Below are 20,217 nucleotides of genomic sequence, written 5' to 3' on the forward strand. Positions count from 1 at the left end.
CTCACCTCTCTGCAGCTTTGGTGTTATCTTTGACTCATCTCTTTCGGTCCACCTACGTGGTCACTGTTACCAGTCATGTTAGTTCTACCATCAAAGTATTTCTAGAATCCACTCCTTCCTCTTCATCCAAATGGCTACCAGGGTGATCCAGGTTCTTATATCCTGCCTTGGCTACTGCGTCAAGGCTACCTCCCTGCCTGTCTCTCATCATCATCTTTATCATCATCATCATCATCAAAGGTATTTATTGAGCACTAACTGTGTGCATAGCACTGTACTAAGAGCTTGATGTCCAACAGAGTTGTTAGGCATGTTCCCTGCCCACATTGTGCTTAGTCTTTCCTCTCTCCAGTCCATACTTTGCTCTGTTGCCCAGATCATTTTCTACAAAAAGTTCAGATCACATCTCCCCACTTCTCAGAAACCTCCAATCATTGCCCATTCACGTCAATATCCAATAGAAACTCCTTACTCTCAGCTTTCTGTCAGTCAATTGACTCTCCATCTTATCTCACTGATCTACTACTACAACCCATCTCACATACTTCATTCCTCTACTGCCAACCATCTCACTATATTTTGATTTAGTCTGTTTAGCTTTTGACCCCTTGCCCACTTAATCCTTCTGACCTGGAACTCACTCTCCCATCATACCCGACAGACCACTTCTCCCCCAACTTCCAAGCTTACTAAATTCTCGCCTTCTCCAATAGGCCTGCCATGATTAGGCTCCCATTTCTCCTCCTCACCCTCCCTTTTGTGCTGCCTATGTATGTGTATCTGTACCCCCAAGCATTTGATGTTCACCCCACCCCCAACCCTATGTTCGTCATTATACTCTCCCATTTCCCAATCAGTAATTCATTTTAACATCTGTGTCTCCCTCTAGACTGTGAGCTCCCTGTGAGCAGGGAACATGCGTATCAACTCTACTGAATTATTCTCTTCCTAACACTTAGTATAGTAGTTATTAAAGAGTAAGCACTCAATAAATGCCATTGATTGATATACAGCATAATTTAGAGAAGATTGAAGGAGGAGATTATTAAAGCAGTTAAATGTGTATAAAATAATACATGAGTGTATAAAAGGAAACAGCAAATGACTTGGCCAATCTTTAGTAATGTTTACCTTGGAAGATTTTAAAGAATGAATTAAGAAAGATATTGAAACAAATGAAGTAAAGCTTTTTCTTTTCTTTGCCCAGCTTAGTAAAGTTCAAGCAAAACTGTGTACCAGAATTTGAGAACCTAAAATAAGTGCTTACTTAACTCTTTTTTAAATTGGGAATTCACTGGTTTTGGGTACTGCCATCTTGCCAAGCAGGCATAGTGAAATTCCAGGACCCACCTGGCAGCTCTCCAAGATTCCTTGTGGCCCACCGGTGGCCACAGTGGCCTTAAAGCCACAGAAAACCAAAGGCTGAGGAGTTCGACCTAAAATAATGAAGGTTTGTCATGATGAACTAAAATAAACCGTACCTCTCTTTTACCTGAAGTAGCATTCAGTATTAGATGTTTTAGAATAGTAACACTGTACTGCGAGTACCAAACCTGCCAACTTTTCTTTGGCCACATTCCAAGATCAAATGAAGTTTTGCCCTGCAGACCCTAGCCAACTGTCCAGAAGTTGAATGTTGCTCGTATTGGTTAAATTGAGCTTTGGATTTTGTTGTCTGTTATGCTGATCAGGGTTACTTCCAGCTGAATTAAAGTGTGAACTCATTGGAATAATACAGGCCATTTCTCTACCCAGAGAGGTAAAGATCAGCAGACAGCTCCTACTGCCAAAGAGTCTAGGAATCTTTTTCCTTGGATTAATTACCTGAAACGACTGAAGTAAGAAAGCCTATTAACAAATTCAGCATTGATTCTGCCAGGTTTTGTTCAGTGGATAGATTCGGCCAAGGGGAAACCAGCCAATCTTAGAAACTGTAGTGCTCATAAACTGAATTGGACAATTTAAATTTCATTTTTGTTCAGTTGTATTTTAAAGCAAACCTGGGATGTAAATTATTTGGGGGGGAAATGTTAACATTTTACAGGATTTCTTAGATAAAAATTTTTCTCTGTAGCAGAATGAAAGCCAGCCTGATGTGATTATAGACCAATTAAAGCTATGTCTGTAAACAGTGTGTGTCCACACCGTTCACAAAGTGATATTTATTCAGCCCTTACTGTGTGCAGAGCACTATACTAAGCACCTGAGCGAATACATTAGATTACTCTATTGTACAATAAAGGTGATACGATCCCTGGCCGGAAGGCGTTTACAATCTCATGCTCATTTAATGTTACAAGCGCCTAAAGGGTAAGGGAATGGTATTTATGTGCCATATCCACATGCTTGTTTCATAATTCTTTTAAAAGGGGTACAAAAATCTGACCTTCGGTAAACTTCCTTCAAATCATTTATTTAAGATGTGTCAGCCACCCAAAAAGCCAACAGAAGTTTGGGCCTCACTGGGAAGAACATACAAAATGAGACGGTTTCATCAATATATGGAGTGTTACACCCTCACCTGGAATACTGCATGCAGGTCTGCCTGTTGTGCTTTAGCTGGAGAGTTGATTGGGGGATGGAGTTGTCTGCATATGAGAGTAGTCTGAGAAGTTCAGGGTTCTCCAGTGTGGAAAGACCAAGGCTGAAGGAGAAGTGAATTGAGGTTTACAGAATCATGAAGCATGTGGATAGACTGGACCCTCCATTGGTGGTGGTGAATTCTCCTTCCATGGGGATGAGGGGACGCCCACTGACGCTTGAAGGTGGTACGTTCTAAATGCACAAGTGGGAAATTTTTCTTTCCTGAGAGAGTGGTGAGTATGTGGAATTTGTTAATGCAGGAAATTATTCAGTGGAAAATATCAGAAGGAAGAGGAATTTAAATAAAGTAATGGGTGAGGAGTGTTCAGTGAATGACTAGAGGAATGTTAGACAGCCCAGCTCCAACACTGAAGATGGATGTCATGGACACTGAAGATGGATGTCATGGAGGGCAACCCCCACACCCCCTTAAAATACTTAAAATGCCCCTCAGTTTGCACAACTACAAAGTTTCATAACTTCTTAATTCACACAACTATAACTCAAAACTGGTTGATCACCAACATTTCTTCAGTGGCAGGGCTTTCTTTAACAATCACCTCTCCTCTACCTCCATAGTTTCTTATTTCCTCATAATGCAACAATAATAATGATTTTTAAGCGTTTCCTATGTGCCAATAACTGTACTAAGCACTGGAGTAGGTAAAAGATAATCAAGTCTTACATTCGGCTCACAACCTAAGCAGGAGGGAGAGGAAGTATTGAATTCCACTTTGCAGGTGAGGGAATTTAGGCCGAGAGAGGTTAAGTGAATAGCCCAAGGTCACCCAACACGTATTTGGCAGAGTGGAGGTTAGAACCCAGGTCCTCTGATTCTCAAGCCCATGCTCTTTCCATTAGGCCATGCAGCTAAAGCTGGGTTATCCAGCACCATGCCAATAGGAAAGGACTCTTCGAGCAGCAAATTTGCTTTCTTTCTAATAGGATTAGCCAACACTCCTTTTTCATCATAAATTTATCTCTTAATCTGATCAACAAGCAATCCTTGGACTGTAAACACAGCCAGAGTTCACTGCCTAGTGGGGCACTTTACCCAAACAGATGGGTTATTATACAAAGTGCCCTGTTTGTTAACTTTTTTCTCTTAGACAGCTGGAATATTTGACTAACCAGCTCTTCCTATCCCCTGAGCAAGCTGGATTGTAAAAAAGCCTTTGCTGCATTTCTTACCAGTGAAAATATGTTAGTGCCCAAGCTGGTGGACAGATTGCATGGTTTGCCTACCCGTCAGCACGTCAGTTGGAATTACTGTTGTCTGCACTACTTTGAACTTCTCAGGGTACCGAGGTTGTAATAGTATTTATAAGCACCTACTTTGTGTGAAGCCCTGTATTGAGTTTTGGGAAAAATATGCAGGTAAAAATAAGACATGGTCTCAGGAATGTAGGAGTAAGGGGGAGAAGGCTAACAATGGACACATAAGGAAAGAAGAAGCAATATAAACACAAAAATAACATAAAATAACATAAAATGTATTAAACAAAAACTCATCATTATTGGCTTTAAAGCTCTCCATTACCTTGCCACCTCCTACCTCATCTCCCTTCTCTCCTTCTGCAGCCCAGCCCGTATACTCCACTCCTCTGGTGCTAACCTTCTCACTGTGCTTCGATCTTGCCTGTCTCGCCACCAACCCCTGGCCCACATCTACCTCCTGCCTGGAACGCCCTCCCTCCTCAAATCCGCCAGACAATCACTCTTCCCCCTTCAAAGCCCTGCTGAAGACACACCTCCTCCAAGAGCCCTTCCCAGACTAAGCCCCACTTTTCCTTAGCTCCCACTCCCTCTATGTTACCGTGACTCACTCCCCTTGCTTTTCCCCCTCTCCCACCCCCACCACTTATGTATATATGTATATATTTATAATTCTATTTATTTATATTGCTGCCTGTTTTACTTGTATATATTGATGTCTGTTTCCCCTCGCCACATCTAGACTGTGAGCCCATTGTAGGCAGGGATTGTCTCTCTTTATTGCCATATTGTACTTTCCAAGCACTTAGTACAGTGTTCTGCACAAAGTAAGCACTCAAATATGATTGAATTAACGGATAGAACACTGGTCTGGAAGCCAGAAGGACCTGGGTTCTAGTGCTGGCTCCATCACTTGTCTGCTGTGTGTTCTTGGGCAAGTCACTTAAGCTCTCAGTGCCTCAATGCCCTCATCTGTAAAATGGGAATTAAGACTGTGAGCCCCATATGGGACAGGGACTGTGTCCAACCTGGTTACCTCGTATCTATTCCACAGTTTAGTACAGTGTGTGGAACATAGTAAGTGCTTAACAAATAAGTAAATGCTTATTACATTATGAAGCTCCCTCCTCCTTTAATATGCCAGACCAAGCCTTCTCCATCTTCAGAGGTCTTTTGAAATCCCACCTCCTCCAGGAGACTTTTCCCAATTAATCTTTCTTCTTCCCATGTCATATGTTAATGATGGCATTTGTTAAGTGCTTACTATGTGCCGAGCACTGTTCTAAGTCATATGCTCCTAATCCCTACCCCAGAACTCTTGCATTTGCTCTTGTGAGCCCGTTGTTAGGTAGGGATTGTCTCTATCTGTTGCCAAATTGTACTTTCCAAGTGCGTAGTATAGTGCTTTGTACACAGTAAGCGCTCAATAAATACAATTGAAAGAATGAATGAATTTTCAGCACTCGGATCTGTAGCCCTTTGGTACATATCACTCAGTGTACCAAAGCACTACTTATCCACACAGCCATCATTTTCATTCTCTTCTTCCTCCTGTAATTGCTTTGTGTCTGTCTCTCCTGCTAGGCAGCATACCTCTAGAGGGCAGGGTTCATCCTGTCTATTTTTTAAATAGTGTTTATTAAGCATTTACTATGTGTCAAGTGCCGTTCTAAATGCTGGGTTAGATACAATTTATCAGGTAGGGCAGAGTCCCTGTCCCCCCGTGGGGCTCACAGTCTAAGTAGAAGGAAGAACAGGTATCAAATCCCCACTTTACAGTTGAAGTAATAGAGGCACAGGGAAGTTAAGTGATTGGCCCCAGGTCACGCAACGGGCAAGTGGCAGAGCTGGGATTAAAATCCAGGTCCTCTGACTCCCAGATCAATGATTTCTTCACTAGGCCATGCTACTTTCCTATCTCTGGTGTTCTCTTCCAAGTGGCTAGTACCATGTTCTAGACACAGTAGCCACTCAATAAGTACTGTTGATTGATTGCTGGAATTTTAGGGATGATTAAGCTTCTTCGTCTTCATCCCTGATTTCCTTTTCTACAGCCATGTATTTTCCTGGCTCTAGGACATCTGTACTCGCATGTCCTCCTGACATCTCAAATTTAACATATCCTAACCAGAACTCATATTCCTATCCAAACCTTATCCTCCCTCTGACTTTCCCATCATCCCACCACCACCATCCTCCCTGTCTCACAAGCCTCTAATTATGGTGTTATCCTTGACTGTTCTCTGTCTCATTCAACTACATATTCAGTGTCACCCAGTCCTGTCACTTCAACCTTCATAACCATTAAAATCCACCCTTTCCTCTCCATCCAAACTACTACCATGTTAAACCAAGTGCTTATCTTTTCCTGCCTTGATTACTCCTTCAGTAACCTTGCTGACCTTCCTGCCTTTCTGTCTTGCCCCAGTTGAGCCCATACTACACTCTGATGCCCAGATCATTTTTCCACATACCATTCAGTCCAGATTTCCCCTCTCCTCAGGAACCTCCAGTGGTTGCCCATCCACTTCTGCATAAGACTGAAACTCCAAACTGCCGATTTAATTCACTCAATCACCTTGCCCCCTCCTGTTTTACTTCCCTGATTTCCTGCTACAACCCAGCCAGCACACTTCACGCCTCTAGTGCCAACATGCTCACTGTTCTCAGTCTCATCTATCTCACCGCTGACCTCTCACCCACATCCTGCTTCTGGCCTGGAAAGCCCTCCCTCAATAAATACGATTGACTGCCTGATGGACGGAAAGTACATTTCCTCCAAAAGACTTTCCCTAACTAAGCCCTCATTTCCTCTTCTCCCACTCCCTTCTCAGTCTACCGTGTACTTGAATTTGCACCCTTTATTTACCCCTCCCCCAGCTCCACAGCATTATTGTACATATCCATATTTATTTATACTTATGTGTCTGGACTGAGGTCATGGACAGGGATTGGGTCTACCAGCTCTGTTGTGTTTTACCTGCACAAGTAAGCCCTCAAGAAATGCAAATGATTGATCAAGAATACCTTAATGTAAGAAGCTTTATTTATGGTCCCTTTCAGAGCTGTACTGAATAAAATTCTATTGATAACCAAACACACTGACCAGACAAAATGTAGACTACTCTAGAATGATCTAGAAACTGGGATCCTGGCCCTTTATGTTTACAGGCACATCTTTTATAGGGAAACAACAGTTGGCCAAAACCCAGAGAAAACACAACACATTGAACTTGAAAGCTGGAGTTCAAAGAAGTGGGGATACAATGAAATAATGCTGGATGGGGGGATTATTTTAGAAGGAATAAAGTCAAGTGGAATAAAGATTTGAAGTTAAAACATTTCTTGTTCTCATAAATTGGTAAAATGAAGATGAAAGATGAATGACTTTAGAATAAATAAGGCCTATGATGTTTCATTTTTATCATTATTAGGTGCTAGCCAAGTGCTAATTCAGGATATGAACCTTTATTCTAGCTGTCCTATTTATAACCTTTAGTTTCTTATTCTCTATTTTAGATGACAGTGCTTCAGCAGCAAGTAGCATGGAGGTAACTGATCGCATCGCGTCTCTGGAGCAACGGGTCCAGATGCAAGAAGATGATATCCAGCTGCTCAAGTCAGCTCTGGCCGATGTAGTTCGGCGTTTGAATATTACAGAGGAGCAGCAGGCCATGTTGAATAGGAAAGGACCTACCAAAGGTAGACATTTCTGATCCCTGCAGTATAGCAAAGTAATAGTTTGTTTTCATTGACTTATGTTCCGGCAATATGTATTTCATTCTTTTAAAAATGGAGTAAATAATGAATAAACTTAAAAAGAAAGCAACCCTAGATGAATCCTAGTCATAGTTATGATGCCTTGAGGAGAATTCAAACGAGAAGAAATAATCATTGGTCAAAGCCTGATCATTTTCTAGGGTATCCCCAAAATATGATCTCAGTGCTCCTTTGCTCTTGGGGGAGTCATCCTACTCCTTGGATTCCATTTTAAAGTCCAAATAAAAAGAACATTGTTGTGTTTTTGACAACCCCTTTGTTGAAGGTTTTGACTAAAGGGCCTTGGAACAACTTTTTCAGTTCTGTTCACTAAGAATCCAAATGCCCATTCACTACACGCTTTTTACTAGCGGCAGTGTTCAGTGTTTTTACTCTGGAAAACAGATTAGCCATAAGTCATAATGTCAAACAAACGTTAAAGTTCAGAGGAAAACCTCCAGGTACAAACACTCTTAGAACAAGCCTTTTTGTGTTTAACAAATTACTTTGCAGCTAACAAATTCTGCCTGGAGCCAGATTGTGCCAGACTTGTTTATTTTTCAAAATGAGATTGACTAATGGTGGTCTAATCACAGTTACATTTAAGAAAATTGTGACAAATAACTGATGTAGGATGCCCATATCGGTTGGATTTTAAGGTTAAAAATTATGAGTAATGTAACTGAAGCTGGATTATTTTAAGGAATCTAGTAAGGAAATAAATCTGCTCCTCTAAAGGGTATCATAGAATACAGTGAAATCATTGAGGTTGTGTTTCATGTTTTAATCTTTGGGTATCGTTTTTCAGTATGTAAAATATTTCATTAGGGGCAATGGAGTCAAATTATAAGAAGCTAAATAAGATGCAAATGGGATGGATTTTATCCAACCTGAATTAGGTACTAATACCATGTGTGCTGTCTTTTTGTTGGATGTGAGCAAATTTACATTTGAAAAAAAATCGTTCCTAGATAAAGCAATGTTAATAATGCCTTTGGTTATTTGTAAGCTCACGGTGCTTTGGATGTCTAGTTCATCTTCACAGTTTTCTTACATAAATGGCAACATGTCAAAACATGATGGTAAAAAGCACAATAGGAAATTGCAGTGAAAATGTCACTACAAAAACAGGGAATTGTAACACTGCTGTCTCTCTAATTGCTGTCTTGAATGGGTGGGCTATCCAGACTTCCACTGAACACCAGATTACAGTGTTCTGGGATCCTAAAAAGGGATTCCTTATCAAAAGGTGAAGAGCTGCCTCTAGAAGAGACTTCCTGCTCACCAACTGATCAGCTGATGAGCTGTTTTATGGAAGGAGCAATTCTTTGTGGTTCTCATCATCAGGAATTACATTTTTGCGATGTGCTGGGTTGAGGGCATTTTGAGTGTGCTCCTTTGGGAAATGGTTGCCTCACTTTTCAGTGTAGAAACCAAGGGCCACAGCTAGTGCCTATCCCAGGTCATTCTGGGATTCATGAGCAAAGCTGATTAGAACAATGTCTCCTGTGTCCAGCTCCAGTTCTTCGGACATTTTCATCATTACAGTAAATGTCATGTACTAATCGCTTCCAGTTTATATAGTAGAAAGGCCTACCAGATTTATTGAGACTCGAGTGAATAAGTAGTTACATAAATAAAGCTCAAGATTCTAGAAAGACTAGACAGGCAGGGCAGTGCATATTATTTGTTGTTATGGTAGAAAAATGCTTCATTGATCTTGAACATGCCATGACCTTTTATTTTCTCATTGGTTTTTTTTCCCCTTCTTCTCCCTCCCGCTCTCCCTCCATTCCTCTTCCCCTTTCCTCCCTTCCTTGCTGCCTACTTCTTTCCATGACTCCTGAGTTCTGTAGGATTTCTGCCTCTGTCTGCAACTGCTTTGGGGGTCCTCCCTCCCCCAAACAGTCATCGAGATAGACCAAGTGAATGGGAATGGGGATACAGAAAATGGTGGGGCCCAGAAATTATAGTAACAGTGGGGCTAATAATAATGTGGTACTTTTTAAGTTCTCATTCCTGGGCTCGGCACTGTACTAAGCGCTGGGGTAGTTACAAGATCATCAGGTTGGACACAGACTGTGTCCCTCAACTGCTCTCAGTCTAAGGGAGAAGAAGTATTGAATCCCTATATTACAAATGAGGAAACTCAGACATGGAGAAGTCAAGTGACTCACCCAAGGTCCCACAGCATGCAAGAGGCAGAGTTGGGATTATAACCCAGGTCCTCTGACTCCAAGGCCTGTGCTCTTTCCACTGGGTCATCCTGCTTCATCCTAGAAGCTGCTTGTGCCCTGAAGCCATAGGGGTCAAGGGTCGCTGGTGCTGGTGTTATCAGCATCAGTAATTATAGGTGCTATAAGAGTACCACCCAAGCTGTGGAACCAGTGTTTGAGTTTTTGTTGATGCATTTCAAATATAATGAATATGAATGCGTTTTATGCCTAAATCTATTATAATTGAAACTCAGGGAGCTGTTTAATGACTTTGACATTCTGTTTGTTCAATTGTCTATCCAGAATCTAGTTTAGCTTCCAGTCTTTCCATTTTTAATTTTTCCTTTTAAAAGTCTTTTTTTTTACTGCTGATGTTAATAGCCTTATTAATCCTTAGATCAGAATATGATTAAAAAAGCATCTACTGGAGAGACTGATAAACATGTCTGTGCTGCTGTTCCAGGTAAGGCATCAAAGCATAACAATGGACAAGTAATGTTAAAATAATTTAAACAGCTACTGACCAGGAATAATATAATTGATCCATTGCTAGTATCTGCTGTGTTAACATTTAACATTTTGATGTTTTCTCTCACCTCAAAACAGTGATTTAAAAGAGTGAGTCTAATCCCACAGAATAGTTACTAACAAATATGTGACTGGATAGGTTTTCTCTTTTAGTGATTTAACATGAGAACCCTGTTTGATAATAAAGGAGTCAATCTGCTAACTATTTTGAGTATAATGGGATGCTTTCGATTTCAACCTTGGTTGGAATAATAGGGTCTACTAATTATCATCGAATTTATGATTCAGGTACAATATTCACCTCAAAGGCCTCTTGCTTTCTCACTCTCTGACTGTAAATGATACTAAGCTTATTGTTGTCAATCATCCTGGTTGTTAGAAAGTGTAATGGATGTTTCTCCCCCTTCTCGGCCCCACTGAGGTCCTACTCTTTCTAGGTCCCGCCTGTAAATATTGCCTTTTTTCCTTAAGGCCTATTTTAAAGTAAATGTTAAGAGTTTCATCTAGTCATTGCCCATTAATTAATTTCTATCTATAGGGAAAAGGAATTCTGGGGAACTGCTAATGGTAGTGCTTCGTTAGCCTTTCTTTGATTTTTGAAGAGGTGTATCTGGGTTTCACTGAATCAGGGAGTGAGACCTGAAGAAATGTAGAGTATTAAAAAAAGAAATCCACTGGGCATCTTGTAGATTTCTAAAGCCTGTGGTTAAAAAACAAAAGTAAAATATGACAAGTGCCAGAGCAGGGAGTAGAACCCAGGTCCTACTGACACCCAGGCCTGTGTTGTATTCACTAGACCATGCTACTTCTCTAATATTATACTTATAGTAGTGTTCATTTAAAAAGTAATTTTCTTTGAGTAGGGATTGTCATCTCATTTTTATTATATATATATATATATATATATATATATATATATATATACACACACATATATATTATTTGTATGTACAACTAGTGTCTATTGGCCTGATCCTCATCTGATTCATGATAATAATAATAGTGGTGGTTAAATGCTTACTATATACCAAGTACTTTATCAAACACTGGGGTAGATATAGGATAATCAGGTCCCCCATGGTGCCCACAGAGTAAGTAGGAGGGAGAACAGGTATTGAATCCCCATTCTGCAAAAAGGGAACTGAGACAAAGAAACATTAAGTGGCCTGCCCAAGATCACATAGCAGGAAAGTAGCAAAAATGGAATTAGAACCCAATGCCTCTGACTCCCAGGCCTGTGCTCTTACTCTTAGGCCACATTGCTAACCAGATTATTTCTCCGTGCTCTGAAATTCCTTTGATCAGAAAAAACACTTCTTGCAATTTCACAGTGTTAGTCGATTGGATTTTTTTTGTAGGTACTTTCCTCATACTAAGTAACTCATATTTGATAATGTAGTAACTTGGGTTTTGTCACGCCTTCTGAAAGCTTCTGAACAGAAAACATGCTCTGCATTTCAACTCATGTAACTGCAGTCCATCATGCCACCACCCCTGGTCCCTGCAAGCCAGAAGGGTTTATTTAAATACTAAGCTATGGGGCATTCCTTAGCATTATAATTGTCCCAAATCTGTGTTTGGAATTTTAAGACAGTAGAGTACAAAAGAATTGATCATGCTGGGTATCAGCACATCTCGTAGGCCCGTTCCTGCATTAGATCCTAGTCCTCAAATCAGAGAAGCAGCCTGGCTTAGTGGATAAAGCACGGGCCTGGGAGGAAGTACCTGGAATCTAATCCCGGCTCTGCTGCATGCCTGCTGTGTGACTTGGACAAGCCGCTTACTTCGCTAGGCTTCAGTTACCTCATCTGTAAAATGGGGATTAAGACTGTAAGCCCCATGTGGGCTAAAGACTCTGTGTCCAACCTGAATAACTTGTATCTATCCCAGTGCTTAGACCAGTGCTTGGCACATAGTAACTGCTTAACAATTGCCACTGTTGATATAATTTATTATTATCAGGAGGCAGTGGCCCCAGAATGTAAGCTCTTTGTGGGCAGGGAATATGTCTGTTGTAATATTGTACTGTCCCAAGTGCTTAATAGAGTGCTCTGCTCAAAGTAAGCACGCTGTAAATACGATTACATGCAATAAGAGACAACTGGGTAGAGTGGACATCAGTTAGTACCCCATGGCGCGGTGGCCCAACCTAAACTTTCAGGATGATCTTGGCAAACTGAAGCCATTAAATCGATCAGTCAATCAGTAGTATTTATTTGAGTACTTACTAATCGCTTGGGAGAGTACAATACAACAGAATTAGCAGACACATTCCCTGCCTATAATGAATTTAAGGGGTAATCAGCCCAACTGTTAAATTTTGCTGGCTGGCATGCTTTTTTTCTTCTTTTCTTCTTTTTTTATGGTATTTATTAAACCAGCCACTGTACTAAGGGGTGGAGTAGATATAAATTAATCAGGTTGGACACAGTCCATTCCTCCCCTGGGACTCGCATCTTAATCCCCATTTTACAGATGAGGTAGCTGAGACACAGAGAAGTGAAGTGGCTTTCCCAAGGTCACAGCAAACAAATGGTGGATATGGGATTAGAACCCAGGTCCTCTGACTCCCATGTTCTCTCCACCAGACCAAGCTGCTTCCCACTCTTCATCCTCCAGCTTCTCATGGAGCCTTTTGCTGCATCACCCGAAGCTCATTGCATCAAATCATGAAAGGAGGATTTTGATATTTGTTTTGAGGGAGGACTCCCTTATAAAGTGAGAGGATCTAAAGCTAAAGCATCATATCTGTAATCTCTTTCTTTCAAGCACTGTGCCACATGGAGTGATGGGCAAGCTGGTCAGGTCTTTCTCCACATATGTGCTTAATCACTTGCGACAAGTAGCATCTCTTCTCATGGAAATCTTTCCCTGTGCATAGCGGCTCTTCTGTGTGCAAATAAGCTTGTGGTCTCTTTTGCCTGTTAAGGTATTCAGTTCACATAAAAACTGAATGACAGCCGCAAGTGTTCTCAAATGAATAGGATGGAAGATAGGGGAGCAAATTTCCTGAGTCTAGGTGGAAGTAATGATACTAATCCTCCCCACACCCAGGTAATTATTTTCTCCCCTTTATTACAGGGTGACTGGGTCAAAAACATTAGAATTTGCTCAAGGCCAAAGCAGAAATCTAAGTTACAGCTAGGAACTACATAATTTGAGAATTCTTATCTCCCAGTATGAAGGCATTTGTATTAGACTATTCCATTCCTCTTCATTTCAGTGGCAGAGACCCAATTAACCACCCACAATCTTTAACCACTGGCTAATCAAATGAACATGTTTTTAAAAGCCTCTTAATTTATAGCTTTCTGCTCGGTAATACAAATCTTTTGGAGCCTTACACTAGGGGAGATAGCCGAGCTGATAGCAGAGAAAGAGCCAGAACTCTAGTAACCTAGTGAAGATTGGTTCCGGGATCAGTTCTCCCCAAGTTATTGATGATTTAGGTGAAGGAGTAAAGAACAGATTAATCAAATTTCCATTTAAGCCTAAAGATAGTGAAACATTTTTCTAGCTCTCTTTTCTTTCCACACACTTAAAACCCTGTAAGAAAATTGAAGAGAAAATGGAGAAGCAGCAGCTTAGCAGGTCTGCAAAAACAAATCCATCTTTCATTTTAACAGCATCGTCATCAGTGCTACTTACTGAGTGCCATCTGATTGCTAAGCACTGTATTATCATTCATCGGTGGTATTTATTGAGCACTTACTGTGTGCAGAGCACCGTACTTAGAGCTTGGGAGAGTACAATTCAGAAAAATTGGCAGACGTGTTACCTACCGAGAACCAGCATACAGTCTAGAAGGGGAGAGCTCGGTAGTATCCCTGCCCTCAAGCATAGAGTCTAATGGGAGAGATAGATATCCTGTAGAAGATCAGGATGAATGAGCTGAAAAAAATAATTGAATGTGTAAATTTATAAACTATGTGCATGTAAACAAGTGCTGTGTGTACAGTTAAAGAACATAATTGCCATAAGAGGCCGATGTAACTGGGGTGCTTTTGCGTTATTTGGGGAAGGCTTCCTGGAGTAGATGGGCTTTGAATTTAAGAAGAGCCGTGGTCTGTTGAATTTGGGGTTGCAGGAAGTTGCAGTGTGGAGGAACAGTTTTGGTTGGGGATCAGAGGTGGGACAGTCAAGAGCAAGTTACAGTTAGATGGGGCATTTGGGAAGAGTGAAGAGTGTGAGCTGGGGAGAAGTGGTTGAAAAGAACTGATATGTAAAATAGAGACCCTTGAAACCAATGTTAAGAAGTTCCTTCTTGGTGTGGTGGGAGTTGGATAGTCATTGTAGGTTTCACGGGAGTGGAAAAACATGTTGTCAAGCAATGTAGCTAGAAGATCATTTAATAATAATGGTATTTGTTAAGCACTTACTTTGTGCCAAACACTGTTCTAGGCACTGGTGTAGTTACAAGATAGAATCAGGTTGTCCCATGTGGGGCTTCCAGTCATAATCCCCATTTTACAGATGAGGTAACTGAGGCATAGAGAAGTTAAGTGACTTTCCCAAAGTGGTGGAGCCGGAGTTAGAACCACGAGCTCTGACTCCCAAGCCTGTGCTCTTTCCAATAAGCCACCTTGCTTCCCTACAGCAGTGTGAGGAAGATGGACTTAATAGTGGAGGTACAGGGAGACCAGCGAGGCAGCTGATGTGGTAGCCTAACTGGGTATACGTGGCTAGGAAGGGGCAGTTTCAGGGGGTATTATGAAGGAAGTGTTGGCAAAAGTTAGCAGATGGCTGAAAGACAGGAGTTAAAGATGATGGATGCCAAAGTTACAGACTTCCAGGACAGGGAAGAGGCAATGTTGTCAACAGAGATAGGAAAGTTAGGAGGAGGACAGGTTTGGGTAGGGAGAATAAGAAGGTCAGTTTGGGAAATGTCCTGCAGATAAGCGATATTAGGTGAGCGGGCTTGGAAGGTAGTTTTGGGAATCATTTGCAAAGGGCAGATAAGCAAATGGAGAAAGTGAGTGCCAAGTGAGAAGAGGAAGAAGCAGGGTAGAGACTTGTGGGGCACCCTCAGTTAGGGGATGACCGGAGGAAGAAAAGTTAGCAAATGAAACTGAGAATGAGCAGTCAGTGAAGTAGGAGGAGAGCCACGTGAGGCCTTGTCAGCACACCGAAGATCTTGGGAAAGTGTGTGCTGTGCCTCTCTTTGGAAAACATCACAGTCTTTAAAAGGCAGTTTTATTATGGAACAATTTATGGATGTTTATGGATAGCCTTTATCAGTAATTTTGCTGGATTCAGTAGTGACACTTGTTCAGATAGGAAACTCTGATGTTTTGCCTTTGGACCTCAGTAGTCCTTTCTCTGGATTGAGGGGTCAGTCCTCTAGTGATATGGGACCTTCAAGGAGAGGAGCATTATTTTTGTCAGGTCATTAGAAGAAATATATCAGTGTATCACTAGATTAGAAATAGGGCAACAGTTTTCTCAACATTCATCAGTAGCGCCATTTATTGAGTATCTACTATGTGAAGAACACTGTTTCTCCTTTCCACATGAGAAAAACTGATTTTCTGAAGGAGAAACAAAAGGCTTTGGGTTTCACATATTTACCATGCCCCACACTCAGAGATCACATGGGAATTTTGAAGAATTCCATCATATTAAGGAAGAGAGGAGTATGTAATAATGATTAATCAAACAACCAAACTGGATGTAATTTTTATCATTATTAATTATTATTATTGTTAATAAGAACTAGTAGTTCTTAAGGGTTTACTATGTGCCAAGATCTGTACTAATTGCTGGAATAGTTATAAAATATTCTGGTTGGGCAACCCTTGCCTCACATGGGCTCACAATCTAAGGTTAGAGGGAGAACAGATATTTAATATTGGTTTGACAGATGAGGAAACTGAGGCACAGAGCAGACAAATGGCAGAACTGGGATTAGAACCCAGGTCCCCTGATTTCCGGGTCTGTACTCTTTCCATAAGGCCATACTGGTGTTCATTTGCCTCAGAATGGTATGAAATGTCCATTTCTAACTACTGTTTTGCCCTAAAACCAAGATAATGGGATTATTTGTCCTATTTTTAGCACTAATGAATAGTTTCCTGTTCAGATAGCACTGTAGGCAGTTACAGAGATATATTCTGTGGGCACTGGCACTGGGAGTCTTTTTCCATCATCCCTTCTTAGCCTCTTTTCTAATAATAATAATCATCATAATTGTGGTATTTAAGGGCTTACTAAGTGCCAAGCACTGACTAAACACTGGAGTAGATACAAGATAATCAAGTTGGTTACAACCCCTGGCTCATATAGGGCTCTCAGTGTAAGGGATTCGAGTTTAGGATCAGGGGAATAATGGTTTTGAGAGAACACATCTTAACCCTTTTTGGGGGGAAGTATTGGGATATATTTAGGAAGAAAAACATGTTTAAGGTGCCTGCATATGTGTTCCTTCCACTTTCATTCTCTTTCCTTTCTACTGACTCCATCTCACTGATTCTCTCTCTCTTCTTCTGTCCCTCTCCCTGCCTCAGATCTCTCTGTCTTTAATAATTGTGGTTCATTCATTCAGTCGTATTTATTGGGTGCTTACTTTGTGCAGAGCACTGTACTATGCACTTGGGAAAGTGCAATACAGCAATAAAGAGAGACAGTTCCTGCCCACAGTGAGCTCACAATCTAGAAGATAGTCTGGGGTGTTTGTTAAGCACTTAGTACAGTGCTGTGCACACAATAAGCACTCAATACGATTGAATTCATTCATTCAATAGTATTTATTGAGCGCTTACTATGTGCAGAGCACTGAATGAAAAATGTTAAGCTTTTTTTATCTACTAAGCACTGGGGTAGATACAAGATGATCAGGTCAGATACAGTCCCTATCCCACATGAGGCTCAGGCTCCTCCTCCCCCTCCCATCCCCTAACTGTAGGGCTTCCTCAAGGGTAAGTTCTTGTCCCTCTTCTGTTCTTCATCTATATTCATTCCCTTGGTGAACTCATTCGCTCCCACGGCTTCAACTAACATCTCTAAGCAGATGACACCCAAATCTACATCTCCTCCCCTGTTATCTCTCCCTCCCTCCAGGCTCGTATCTCCTCCTGCCTTCAGGACATCTCCACATGGATGTGTGCCCGCCACCTAAAACTCAACGTGTCCAAAACTGAGCTCCTTTTCTTCCCTCCCAAACCCTGTCCTCTCCCTGACTTTCCCATCACTGTGGACAGCACTACCATCCTTCCAATCTCACAAGCCAACAACCTTGGTGTCATCCTTGACTCCGCTGTCTCATTCACCCCACACATCCAATACGTCACCAAAACCTGCCGGTCTCACCTTCACAACATCGCCAAGATTTGCCCTTTCCTCTCCATCCAAACTGCTAACTTGTTGGTACAATCTCTCATCATATCCAGACTGGACTACTGCATCAGCCTCCTTTCTTATCTCCCAATCTCTTGTCTCTCCCCGCTTCAGTCTATACTTCACTTCACTGCCCGAATTATCTTTCTACAGAAAAGCTCTGGGCATGTCACTCCCCTCCTCAAAAATCTCCAGTGGTTGCCTATCAACCTTCACATGAAGCAAAAATTCCTCACTATTGGCTTCAAAGATCTCCATCACTTGGCCCCTTCGTACCTCACCTCCTTTCTCTCTTTCTACAGCCCATCCTGCACACTCCACTCCTCTGCCACTAACCTCCTCATTGTGCCTAGTTCTCACCTGTCCCACCATCGACCCCTGGCCCATGTCCTACCTCTGGCCTGGAATGCCCTCCCTTTTCACATCCGCCAAACTAGCTCTCTTCCCCTCTTCAAAGCCCTACTGAGAGCTCACCTCCTCCAAGAGGCCTTCCCAGACTGAGCCCCCCTTTTCCTCTGCTCCCCCTTCCCTTCCCATCAACCCTACTCTATCCCTCTGCTCTACCCCCTTCCCTACCCCACAGCACTTGTGTATATATGTACATAGTTATTACTCTATTTTATTAATGATGTGAATTAGCTATAATTCTATATATCTATTTTGATGGTATTGATGCCTACTTGTTTTGTTGTCTGTCTCCCCCTTTTAGACTGTGAGCATGTTGTTGGGTAGGGATTGTCTCTGTTGCTGAAATGTACTTTCCAAGTTGCTGAATTGTACTTTCCAAGGACTTAGTACAGTGCTCCGCACACAGTAAGCACTCAATAAATATAATTGAATGAATGAATGAACAAGCTTTGAATCCCTATTTTACAAACGAGTAAACTGAGACATAGAGAAATGAAGTGACTTATCCCAGTCCTCTGACTCCCATGCTCTTTCCCCTTGGCCATGCTACTTTTCTCCTAACTTCTACTCTGATTCTGTCTCCGTCTCCTTCTGCTCTTCCCTCTGTGCCCATCCCTCTGTCTCCTTTATATTTATCTCTGACTTTCTCCTGTTGCTTCCCCAAATCATGTCTCCAAGTAGTCTTTTATGCTGACTCTGCCAACAAGTAAAAATGGTGCAGGAGGAGAACTGATTTGGAGTGTCTGATGAGAGGAAAAAGGGCCCATGGTAACTATTATTATTATTTTAATATTTGTTGAGCACGTAATATGTATCGAGCACTGTTTTAAGTGCTGGAGTAGATATACGTTAATCAGGTTGGACGCATGTGAGCCCTCATGGGGCTCACAGTGTTAATCCCCATTTTACAGATGAGCTAACTGAGACACAGAGAAGTGAAGTGACATACGTAAGATCACACAGTAGGCAAATGGCAGAGCGTGGATTAAAATCCTCCTTCCAGACTGTGAGCCCATTGTGGGCAAGAATTGTCTCTATTAGTTGCTGAATTGTACTTTCCAAGCATTTAGTGCAGAGGTCTGCACATAGTAAGCGCTCAATTAATATGATTGAATGAATGAATAAATCAATGTACCCAGGTCCTGTGACTCCCAGACCCCCATGTTCTTTCTACCAGGCCACGCTACTTACATACAGAGGTGAGAAAAGTGGAACACACGTGAAGTATGGAGAAAGGGGAAAGTATGGAAGGATCAGTTTTTCATTCTGCAATATATTTTAAAGAATTGTCTTAAATGCAACATTTTCTTGATTTGAAGCGAAACAGTACATTTCTTGTTATCTTTTAGAAAAGAAATCTCAACAGATAAGATAAGCTTGGTTTTATTATACTTGCTAGCATTTGCAATAAAAGCGCATCCTTTCTATTAGAACATGATTCCAATTAAACTTCCACCATTTTAGTTTTTTGCTTCGGTGACTCTTCACAACTTTGCCTGATTTGTTTCATTTTGAGAATGTTTAATTTGAATTAATAAGACTGTTTAACAAGTATCTTTCTGAAACAGTGCATGCTTTATTTTATTTTTAATCAATACTAAATCATTTATTTTCTTGGTGAGTTTGCTGATTTTTATTCTTGGGTTCTGTTTTGGTAATGTTTTAGTTTCAAGATTAAAAACTTTTTTTGCTGAATGGGTTCCAGAAATCAGAAAACCAAACCATCTCTTAGAAGCAACCTTTGAATCTTTGAATTTTTATAATAGAGCATTTAATATACAGATTAGACTTCAAAAAAGGGAGAGAATGACGCTTGTTTCTCTGGATGGCTACTAGACAGAGTATTCACTTTATCCAAGGCTTTTGATGATCTTTCCTTTTGAAATTTGAACACCATAATAATAATGTTGGTATTTGTTAAGCGCTTACTATGTGCAGAGCACTGTTCTAAGCGCTGGGGGAGACACAGGGGAATCAGGTTGTCCCACTTGGGGCTCACAGTCTTAATCCCCATTTTACAGATGAGGTAACTGAGGCACAGAGAAGTGAAGTGACTCGCCCACAGTCACACAGCTGACAAGTGGTAGAGCTGGGATTCGAACTCATGAGCCCTGACTCCAAAGCCCGTGCTCTTTCCACTGCGCCACGCTGCTTCTCTATTATTTCAATATTTGTT

General features: G+C 41.3%; 1 protein-coding gene across 3 annotated transcripts in view; it reads left to right on the top strand.

Annotated features, from left to right (window-relative positions):
• Nucleotides 1-20,217, top strand: part of EML1 (EMAP like 1) — a 204,870-nt gene that overhangs the window by 108,902 nt on the left and 75,751 nt on the right. For all 3 annotated transcript variants that reach the window (XM_039911997.1, XM_029067993.2, XM_029067999.2), the window contains one exon: nucleotides 7,318-7,500. In XM_039911997.1, the coding sequence (XP_039767931.1) occupies nucleotides 7,318-7,500 (183 nt within the window). The remainder of the gene's footprint in view (nucleotides 1-7,317; nucleotides 7,501-20,217) is intronic.

Source organism: Ornithorhynchus anatinus, chromosome 1 (genome assembly GCF_004115215.2).
Source record: "Ornithorhynchus anatinus isolate Pmale09 chromosome 1, mOrnAna1.pri.v4, whole genome shotgun sequence".
NCBI classification, from domain to species: domain Eukaryota; kingdom Metazoa; phylum Chordata; class Mammalia; order Monotremata; family Ornithorhynchidae; genus Ornithorhynchus; species Ornithorhynchus anatinus.